The following is an 11,067-nucleotide window of genomic DNA, read 5'->3' on the forward strand; positions in this document are numbered from 1 at the left end:
CATTCGGGTTCACGGTGGGGGTAGGGAGGTCATTCGGGTTCACGGTGGGGGGGAGGGAGGTCATTCGGGTTCACCGTGGGGGGGGGGGGGAGGTCATTCGGGTTCACGGTGGGGGTAGGGAGGTCATTCGGGTTCACCGTGGGGGGGGGGGGCGGGATCATTCTCTGCTTGTGGCTTGGCCTTTCATCTGCCGCGTGTCTGTCCGTGCCCCCCCCACTCCCCCCCCACTCCCCCTCCCGTGCCCCCCCCCACTCCCCCCCCCCCCACTCCCCTCCCGTGCCCCCCCACTCCCCTCCCGTGCCCCCCCCACTCCCCTCCCGTGCCCCCCCCACTCCCCCCCCCCCCCCCCCACTCCCCTCCCGTGCCCCCCACTCCCCTCCCGTGCCCCCCCCCACTCCCCTCCCGTGCCCCCCCCACTCCCCTCCCGTGCCCCCCCCCCCCACTCCCCCCCCCCCCCACTCCCCTCCCGTGCCCCCCCCCCACTCCCCTCCCGTGCCCCCCCCCCACTCCCCTCCCGTGCCCCCCCCACTCCCCTCCCGTGCCCCCCCCCCCACTCCCCTCCCGTGCCCCCCCCCACTCCCCTCCCGTGCCCCCCCCCACTCCCCTCCCGTGCCCCCCCCAATCCCCTCCCGTGCCCCCCCCCACTCCCCTCCCGTGCCCCCCCCGTCACGTGCGCAGTTCGAGCGCGACCTCATGATCTGGAACAACAAGCGCTACGTGTCCAGGCCGCTGCTCGTCAAGGAGGACGCCCTCATCGCCCGCCACCGCCGCTGGTACTCGCAGTTCTACTCCGACAACAGCCCCCGCTACTCACGGAGCCGCGACTCGCTCGACTGGTGACGGCCCCCCCCCCCCACCATGGGGACCCCCCCACCATGGGGACCCCCCCCACCATGGGGACCCCCATTGGACGCCTCTCACAGGAACGCGATTTGGGATTCGTTCTCACTCACGGCGATCTCGTGCCGATGACGCAAAGCCGATGACACAAATCCTCTCCACCACCCCTCCCCCCCCCGTCTCTCTCCTCGTCTCGTTTTACTAATAAAGTGAATGCGGACCGGTGACGTCCCTCGCAGGTACCCCCATGGGACCCCCTCCCCCCCCCTAACTGCCCCCTCTTTCTCTCGTCGGGACATCCTCTGCAGGGACCCCGTGGGGGGGGCTCGATCCCTGCTCCACGGAGCCGGAGACAACGCGGCTCTGTCACAGAGGGCGGGGGGGGGGGTCACAATGGCCGTGGCAGAGACACTGAGATCCACAGGTTCAAGTCCTGGGTTTGGGTGTGAGTCCGTGGCTCTCTGTGTGAGTCTATGGGTCTCTGTGTGAATCTGTGGCTCTCTGTGTGAGTCTGTGGGTCTCTGTGTGAGTCTAGAAATCTCTGTGCGAGTGTGTGGGTCTCTGTGCGAGTCTGTCTCTCTGTGTGAGTCCGTGGCTCTCTGTGTGAGTCTATGGGTCTCTGTGTGAATCTGTGGCTCTCTGTGTGAGTCTGTGGGTCTCTGTGTGAGTCTAGAAATCTCTGTGCGAGTGTGTGGGTCTCTGTGCGAGTCTGTCTCTCTGTGTGAGTCTGTGGGTCTCTGTGTGAGTCTATGGGTCTCTGTGTGAGTCTATGGGTCTCTGTGTGAGTCTATGGGTCTCTGTGTGAGTCTGTGGGTCTCTGTGTGAGTCTGTCTCTCTGTGTGAGTCTGTGGGTCTCTGTGTGAGTCTATGGGTCTCTGTGTGAGTCTGTGGGTCTCTGTGTGAGTCTGTGGGTCTCTCTGTGTGAATCTGTGTCTCTCTGTGCGAGTCTATGGTTCTGTGTGTCTCTGTGTGAGTCTGTGGGTCTCAGTGTGAGTCTATGGGTCTCTGTGTGAGTCTGTGGGTCTCTGTGTGAGTCTGTGGGTCTCTCTGTGTGAATCTGTGTCTCTCTGTGCGAGTCTATGGTTCTGTGGGTCTCTGTGTGAGTCTATGGGTCTCTGTGTGAGTCTATGGGTCTCTGTGTGAGTCTGTGGGTCTCTGTGTGAGTCTGTGGGTCTCTCTGTGTGAATCTGTGTCTCTCTGTGCGAGTCTATGGTTCTGTGGGTCTCTGTGTGAGTCTATGGGTCTCTGTGTGAGTCTATGGGTCTCTGTGTGAGTCTATGGGTCTCTGTGTGAGTCTGTGGGTCTCTGTGTGAGTCTGTGGGTCTCTCTGTGTGAATCTGTGTCTCTTTGTGCGAGTCTATGGTTCTGTGGGTCTCTGTGTGAGTCTGTGGGTTTATGTGTGAGTCTGTGAGTCTGTGTGTCTCTATGTGAGTCTGTCTCTCTCTGTGCGAGGAGTCTGTGCGGTGGGTAGTGGGGGGGGTAGTGGGGGGGGGGGTAGTGGGGGGGGGGTTAAGGCGCTGGGCTATTCCTTGACGACCAATGGGATGTCCTGGCAGGACTCGGCTGCAGCAGGGCGCTGGGAGCCGTCAAGTTGCTCACTCTGCACCGCCTCGCATCCCCCCCCCCCTTGGCTCAACTCCTTGGGCTCCCTCCACGTGTCTTACCCCAACCACCAATTCAGCCGCACCATCCAGCCTCACCACCCCACACAGCCACACCACTCGTCCGCCCCATCCAGCCACACCACCCAACCACACCACCCCACCCAGCCACCACTCAGCCACACCACCCAGCCACACCACGCGTCCCACCCATCACTGTAGTAGTAGTCGTCGTCGTCGTGATCATGATAAGTGCTCCTTGTGATGCTCGCCGCCTGCTCCGCTCGCGGTGGACGTCAAGGGTCACGTGACGCCAAACATTGCGTGCCAAGTTCGTACATTTACGTCGCAAGATTTCAAACTCGATTCGTGATTTGACACCGAATAGCCAACACCCGCCACTCGCCTGTGCCAGGCTAGGTGCACTACCCCCCTACGGGCAGACGAATCCCTGTGCCGGGCCAACGTTGTGCCACGCAGGGACAGCTTCCACTGGGAGGGGGGGTGCCCCTTTCAAATGTGTTGCGAGAAGATGAGATTCATACATTTACGTTGCAAGATGAGATTTTTTTAAAGCGATGGTGAGACCTCGCCCACGATACGGGAGGGCGGCTATAAAAAGCAAATCACAATCAGATCACAGAGACCTCAGTGGGACCCCATCACTAAATAATGTGACGTCCTTCGCGATGACCCCAGTGGTACCCCATCATTCAACAGAGGGACCCCCCATCATTCAACAGAGGGACCCCCATCATTAAACAGAGGGACGTCCCTCGCGATGACCCCAGTGGGACCCCATCATTAAACAGCGGGACGACCCTCACAGGGACCCCAGTGGGACCCCATCATTAAACAGAGGGACGACCCTCGCAATGACCCCAGTGGGACCCCATCAATAAATAATGTGACGTCCCTCACAGGGACCCCAGTGGGACCCCATCATTAAACAGAGGGACCCCCATCATTAATTAATGGGACGTCCCTCACAGAGCCCCTCAGTGGGACCCCATCTATAAACAGATGGACGTCCCTCGCGATGACCCCAGTGGGACCCCATCATTTAATAGAAAAAACAACAAAATCATCATCATCACCACCACAACCTCCTCCTCGTCGCCATTCACATCTCTGAGTGCTTTTCCTCCAGCGCTCTCCTCCCAACCCACAAGTTGCTTAAAGCCCCTCCATCCCTGCCTCTCGAATTTCCCAGGCATCCCTATAAATTTGGCGCCTGCCGTTCTAATCATCGCAAGGGGTCCCGTGGTGGGGGGGGGGGGCAAGACCCCCTCTATGACCCCCACCAAGACCCCCTCGGGGACCCCCACCACCACCACCATTGGGGGGGGGGGGGGCTCTGTGCCATTACTTCTGTGTTGGTTTTAAGTCTCGCGGCGTCGCTATTGTCGTTTAAGTTTGTTGTTGTTTTTTTATGATCGTCACTCGTTATCACAAAGTAATAATCGCTCGGCGTGTGTTTGTTGTTGTTGTGGTTTGCTTGTTGTTTGTATGCACTTTTGATTAAAAACAAAAAAAATGTCACGCAAATCGTATTGCGGGAGGCGGTGGATCGACGGTCAGCTGCAGAAATAGAAGTTCGGAGTCCCCTCTGTGCCCCCCCACTCCCCACTATACACTACACTATACACTACACTATACACTACACTATACACTACACTATACACTACACTATACACTATATACTACACTATACACTATACACTACACTATACACTATATACTACACTATACACTATACAATACACTATACACTACACTATACACTACACTATTATACACTACACTATACACTACACTATTATACACTACACTATTATACACTACACTATACACTACACTATACACTACTATACACTACACTATACACTACACTATACACTATACTATACACTACACTACTATACACTACACTATACACTACACTATACTACACTATACACTACACTATATACTACACTACTATACACTACACACTACACTACACACTACATGCACTACTCTCCCGCCTGGTTCCGGGGGGGTCTGTGCCGTCAAATTCCAGAGAGGGGGCGGATAGGGGGGGGGGGGGCTCCGGGGGGAGGAGATGGAACGCGAAATCGAAATCTCGCAGCACTTTGCCCCTCCCCCCAACAGCCCCTTAAGAGGCTACACGGGGCGCCTTTGTCTTTGTGACTTTTCCTTTTTTACGACAGCAGCTGCCGTAAAGGTCGTGAAAATTTGTGACCTTTACGGCAGACGTCGCAGTAGTAAAAACCCGGAAGCACGTGCGGCGTGACACGTGGGGAGCCGCCTGCACCGGTCGCTTCCCGCCACCACCGCCTCTGTTGTTGTTGTGGTGGTTGTGGTTGTTGTTGTGGTGGTTGTGGTGGTTGTTGTGTTGTGGTGGTTGTTGTTGGTTGTGGTTGGTTGTGGTTGGAGCAGGAGGAGGGGAAGTAGGGGTACGAGCAGCAGGGGTAGGAGGAGTAGGAGGGGGAGGAGGGGTAGGAGGGGTGGGAGCAGTGGGGTGGGAGCAGTGGGGTGGGAGCAGTGGGGTGGGAGCAGTGGGGTGGGAGCAGTGGGGTGGGAGCAGTGGGGTGGGAGCAGTGGGGTGGGAGCAGTGGGGTGGGAGCAGTGGGGTGGGAGCAGTGGGGTGGGAGCACGAGGAGCAGTGGGCTAGGAGCAGGGGCCCCGGCAAGTGCCGCTGCGGGTGGGAAGAGCGGCCGCTGGGACCACCTCGAGGGCGGGAGAGACGCGCCCGCCGCACCGCTAGGTTCGAGCGCGGGTCGCCTAAGTTCGTCGTCGTGCGTTCAAACAGAACGCGCGCCCGTCGTAAAGCGGGTCACCCGCCCGTCGTAAAGCGGGTCCCCACGACCGTCGTAAAGCGACCGGCAAGCCCGTCGTCAAGCGGGTCGCGAGCCCGTTGTGACGTCATGTTCGCCGCGCGTGCCGCGTGCGCCATGTGCGGCGAGGCGGGGCGTGACGCGCCCTACACGTGCCCGCGCTGCAACGCGCGCTACTGCAGCTCGCGCTGCTACCGCGCGCCCAGCCACGCGGCCTGCAGCGAAGACTTCTATCGTCGCTGCGTCCTGGGCGAGATGACGCGCCGAGGTGGAGGAGGTGGTGGTGGTGGAGGAGGTGGTGGTGGAGGTGGTGGTGGAGGTGGTGGTGGAGGTGGTGGAGGTGGTGGTGGAGGTGGTGGTGGTGGTGGAGGTGGTGGAGGTGGTGAGATTGGACCGGCGTCGTCGCCCGAGCAAGTGGAGCGAATGCTTGGGATGTTGAGGAGGCTCCGGACGCAGCAGCAGCAGCAGCAGCAGGAGAATGAAGATGAGGAAGAGGAGCAGCGAGGAGATTTTGACGCGGAGGAGATGATGACGACGACGATGATGGAAGCCGAGAGGAAGCAGAGCGGTGATGACGGTGATGACGGTGATGACAGTGATGATGTTGACGAGCAAGCAGAGGAGATGATGAAGATGGGCACGATTGGCGGTGGCGGTGGTGCCACGGCTCACGCAAATGTGCGAATGAATATTGACGACGACGCAGACGACGCCGACGCCGACCCCAGCAGCCTCGCCGTGAGGCTGCGGGGCCTGAACCTCGACACGGACTCGCGCCTCGTCTGGGAGAGGCTCACCGACTCGGAGCGGAGGAGGTTCCACGACGTCGTGGACTCGGTCCGTGCCGCGTCGTCGCCGCTGCTGCCGCCAACGGCACCCTGGCAGCCCCGGTGGCCCCGGCGGCCCCGGCGGCCCTGGTGGGAGCGGGAAAACTGCGGCCGCCGGGCCGAGCGTCCCGCGGGCGTCGTGGCGGCGGCGGCGGAGGAGGGACAGAAGCTCCGCAGAGGTAAAGGATTTAAAATTAAATGTTTTTACTTTTTCTTTTGCCAGGTAAGGCCCCAATGAGCTGCTTTGTGTAGATCTTTTTCAGAAGCGGCCTGGCCATCACAGTTGATAGCCGAGCGAAGTGTCTCATCATCATCGTGTGGAAGTTATAACAGAAGCCAAATACTGTAAACGCGTAGGGGCACGCAGAGACCCACAGAGATGGAGAGATGAACAGAGATCCACAGAGATACATGGAGACCCACAGACTAAACTAACATTTAACTATTTTGTTTTGCTAGGTAAGGCCCCACTGTGTGAGACACCAGAAACTCCAAATATACAGCAGTAGCAGACATCGTCAGGGGTCGGGATCGAACCCACGACCTCCTGCCTACCAGGCGAGGTAGTCAACATCTCTGAGCCACCGTGATGATGATGATGATGAGAGAGAGACGCAAACTCCAAATATACAGCAGCAGGCATCGTCAGTGTCGGGATTGAACTCATGACCTCCTGTATACCAGGCGAGGTAGTCAACATTTCCTTGTCACTGTGATGATGATGAGAGAGAGACGCAGACTTCAAATATGCAGCGGGCATCGTCAGTGTCGGGATTGAACTCATGACCTCCTGTATACCAGGCGAGGTAGTCAACATCTCCTAGCCACTGTGATGATGATGAGAGAGAGACGCAGACTCCAAATATACAGCAGCGGGCATCGTCAGTGTCGGGATCGAACTCATGACCTCCTGCATACCAGGCGAGGTAGTCAACATCTCCTAGCCACTGTGATGATGATGATGAGAGAGAGACGCAAACTCCAAATATACAGCAGCAGGCATCGTCAGTGTCGGGATCGAACCCACGACCTTCTGTATACATCTCGGGGTTAAAGAGAAATTGGGGAGTAAATCGATGTAATTGCCGGCGAAACGTCACGGTGCTACTCAAACTCTTTAGTTCTTTCGGTGAAGTGACGGTAGGTAGGAAAAATAACAGATCGCGACGTTTCGATCGGTTGCTTGTGTGGCGATCGATATGTCGCGATCTAGAATTTTTTCTACCCACGTGACTTTAGCGAAAGAACCAAAGAGTTTGAATTCCTGCAGTCACGAAAGCTTCGAATCAAGGTCCTACTCACGTTGTCAACGTTGCGGGGACTTGCTGTCCGACACGCCGGCGGGCTGACGGAGTCAACTAATTGGCGGCGTTTTGTTTACGCGACGAATCAGCTCGCCGATTGGCTGCGTCGGGTGGTGGAGGGGTCACGACACACTTGTACGCGATCTAACCCTCTGTCGTGAATAGTATAGGTCGCGAAAGCCTCCTGCGCGTTAAACTCAAACGTGACCATCTTCTTGGTTCTTTCGGTAAAGTCACATAGAAGGGAAATAATAAAATAATAAAAATGAAACCTAATAAAATATTATTTTAAAATATTATTTTATAATTAAAATACAACATAATAAAATATTATTTTAAAATATTCTTTTATTATGTTTTATTTGTATTATTTTATTACTTCCCTTCTACGTGATGACTTTACCGAAAGAACCAAGAAGATGAATCCCTGCAGTCACGAAAGCTTTAAATCGAAATTCAAACGTGACCGTTCGCCGCGCTGCGTCGACAGAGGCGGAGGTGGACGAGGAGGTGGACGAGGAGGTGGACGACGAGCAGGTGGACGACGAGTTGGAGGCCACCGCCGGGATCCCCGCGGTGGCGGCGCTCATCCCCCCGCTGCGCTCGCTGTCGAGCCGCGACCCTGCGGCCTGCGTCCCCTTCTCGCTCGTCAACTTGCTGCTGGCCTACGCGGCGGCGGCGCTGCTGGGCCTCCGACGACGCGGCGACGACGACGCGGCGGCCCCGGCTCGCGACGTGGCGGCGCTCCTCCTGCGGCTCTCCGACCCCTCGGGCCGGCCGGCGGGCCCCGTCTTCGGCAGCGCCGGGGAGGCGGTGCTCGCGGCGCGGGCGGCGCTACTGCTGCTGCGGGAGGAGGAGGGCGATGAGGAGGAGGAGGGCGATGAGGAGGAGGAGGTGGAGGCACTGTGGTTGCGCTGCCTGGGCGCGGTGGGGACGATCCTGGAGGGGCCCAGGAGCGGAGACCGCCGGCGCTACGTGCTGGCCGCCCTGTCGCACGCCGGCGAGGTGTTTGTGCGCGCGCGGAGAGAGATGAGGCGGGGGAGGAGGGGGGAGACGGGGGGAGTGGAGGCAGCGGCGGCGGCGGCTGATGTGTCCACCGCCACCGACACCACCACCACCGACACCGACACCACCGTCACCACCGCCGCACCACCAACCGCCGAGCGCGGACGCAGCGCCGCCGCCTCGGCGCCGTCTCGCGGGGGCCCTCGCGAAGCGCAGGAGGGGGGAGGGGGGCAGGCGGAGGGGCAGGAGGGCGCCGGGCCCAGCGCCTCGTCCTCCGCGTGCTTCCGCGCCCACAAGAAGTGCCTCTTCCTGCTGTCGTGGGCGTCCGAGCGGGGCGCCGAGCTGCCCGCCCTCGCGCGGGCCGTGCGGGAGGAGGAGGAGCGGGCGAGGAGGAGGAGGGCGGACGACGAGGAGGAGGAGGGGGGGGCTGTGCGGGGGGGCGGGCGACCCCCCAGGGTTCTGGTGCAGGAGTTGTGAGCCGTGCGGGAGGAGGAGGAGCGGGCGAGGAGGAGGAGGAGGGCGGACGACGACGAGGAGGAGGGGGAGGAGGAGGAGGACGACGAGGAGGAGGAGGGGGAGGAGGAGGAGGACGACGAGGAGGAGGAGGGGGAGGAGGAGGAGGACGACGAGGAGGAGGAGGAGGAGGAGGGGGCTGTGCGGGGGGGGGGGGCAACCCCCCAGGGTGCTGGTGCAGGAGTTGTGAGCCGTGCGGGAGGAGGAGGAGGAGGGTGGACGACGAGAAGGAGGAGGGGGAGGGTGGACGACGAGGAGGAGAAGGGGGAGGAGGAGGACGACGAGGAGGAGGAGGGTGGACGACGAGGAGGAGGAGGGGGAGGGTGGACGACGAGGAGGAGGAGGGGGAGGAGGAGGAGGAGGACGACGAGGAGGAGGAGGAGGGGGTTGTGCGGGGGGGCGACCCCCCAGGGTTCTGGTGCAGGAGTTGTGAGCCGTCGAGGATTCCAGTGAAGGGGGCGGCCAATGGAGGCGGAAGCCGCCGGTGACCTTGGCCTACTCTTCCGTCGACGATTGGCGGGGGGGTAGGACGAGACGGTGGTGAATTAGAGAGTGGAGCAGGGGTAGGGAAGAATCAGAGAGGTGAGGTGACCTGCAGTGTGGTGGGTGGGCGAGTGGATGGGTGGATGGGCGGGTGGGCGAGTGGATGGGCGGGTGGGCGAGTGGATGGGCGGGTGGGCGAGTGGATGGGCGGGTGGGCGAGTGGATGGGCGGGTGGGCGAGTGGGCGGGTGGGCGGGTGGGCGAGTGGATGGGCGGGTGGGCGAGTGGATGGGCGGGTGGGCGAGTGGATGGGCGGGTGGGCGAGTGGATGGGCGGGTGGGCGAGTGGATGGGCGGGTGGGCGAGTGGATGGGCGGGTGGGCGAGTGGATGGGCGGGTGGGCGAGTGGATGGGCGGGTGGGCGAGTGGATGGGCGGGTGGGCGAGTGGATGGGCGGGTGGATGGGCGGGTGGGCGAGTGGATGGGCGGGTGGGCGAGTGGATGGGCGGGTGGGCGAGTGGATGGGCGGGTGGGCGAGTGGATGGGCGGGTGGGCGAGTGGATGGGCGGGTGGGCGAGTGGATGGGCGGGTGGGCGAGTGGATGGGCGGGTGGGCGAGTGGATGGGCGGGTGGGCGAGTGGATGGGCGGGTGGGCGAGTGGATGGGCGGGTGGGCGAGTGGATGGGCGGGTGGGCGAGTGGATGGGCGGGTGGGCGAGTGGATGGGCGGGTGGGCGAGTGGATGGGCGGGTGGGCGAGTGGATGGGCGGGTGGGCGAGTGGATGGGCGGGTGGGCGAGTGGATGGGCGGGTGGATGGGCGGGTGGGCGAGTGGATGGGCGGGTGGGCGAGTGGATGGGCGGGTGGGCGAGTGGATGGGCGGGTGGGCGAGTGGATGGGCGGGTGGGCGAGTGGATGGGCGGGTGGGCGAGTGGATGGGCGGGTGGGCGAGTGGATGGGCGGGTGGGCGAGTGGATGGGCGGGTGGGCGAGTGGATGGGCGGGTGGGCGAGTGGATGGGCGGGTGGGCGAGTGGATGGGCGGGTGGGCGAGTGGATGGGCGGGTGGGTGTTGTGACCTGCAGTGTGGCGAGTGGGTAGGCGAGTGGATGTGTGGGTGGGTAGTTGTGATTTGCAGTGTGGTGAGTGTGTGGGCGAGTGAATGGTTATTGTTATCTCGTGTGTGTGGGTAGGTAAGAGTGTGTGTGGGTAGGTGAGAGTGTCTGTGGTGTCATGGTTAGCGCTACGCTATGAACCTGGCCACCCGAGTTCGATTCCCACTCACGGCCACCACCAACACCACCAGGACCGGTTCTTTGAACCGGTCCTGGTGCCTCCCCTAGGTCGACTCGGCCTCAAATGAGTACCTGGCGCGGTGTGTAAACATCGCCACTGGGGAGACAAAGGCGGCCGGGCGTGGCACTGGCCACCCACCCCCTCGTGTGCCGTGCCAGCCTTCATAGCAGAGGTCGCAAACAGGTTTTGATTCCTTACCCGTACCCGGCCGCACCAGGGTCGCAAACGGGTACCCGTACCCTACCCGTACCCTACCCGTACCAGGGTACAGGTAGGGTACGGGTATCGGGTACCCGGTTGCGACCTCTGGGATGAAGCCATGTTGCAAGCGCGGGTGGGTTGATTCTAGGAACTTGAATTGTGA

At 61.0% G+C, this 11,067-nt stretch overlaps 2 protein-coding genes across 2 annotated transcripts in view; both read left to right on the forward strand.

Annotated features, from left to right (window-relative positions):
- Positions 1 to 883, forward strand: part of LOC144952586 (cholesterol 7-desaturase nvd-like) — a 28,399-nt gene extending 27,516 nt beyond the window's left edge. The window contains 1 exon segment of the mRNA XM_078883064.1: positions 557 to 883. Within this exon segment, the coding sequence (XP_078739190.1) occupies positions 557 to 840 (284 nt within the window). The 3' untranslated portion in view covers positions 841 to 883.
- Positions 884 to 5,291: 4,408 nt separating this feature from the next.
- ZNHIT2 (zinc finger HIT-type containing 2) lies at positions 5,292 to 8,894 on the forward strand. Its single transcript, XM_078882969.1, has 5 exons — positions 5,292 to 5,549; positions 5,652 to 6,287; positions 7,903 to 8,501; positions 8,634 to 8,801; positions 8,886 to 8,894. Exons 1-5 carry the CDS (start codon positions 5,372 to 5,374, stop codon positions 8,892 to 8,894), a joined length of 1,590 nt encoding a protein of 529 aa, XP_078739095.1. The 5' UTR covers positions 5,292 to 5,371.
- Positions 8,895 to 11,067: the final 2,173 nt, after the last annotated feature.

The sequence above is a fragment of the Lampetra fluviatilis genome, chromosome 68, assembly GCF_964198595.1.
Source record: "Lampetra fluviatilis chromosome 68, kcLamFluv1.1, whole genome shotgun sequence".
Classification (NCBI taxonomy): domain Eukaryota; kingdom Metazoa; phylum Chordata; class Hyperoartia; order Petromyzontiformes; family Petromyzontidae; genus Lampetra; species Lampetra fluviatilis.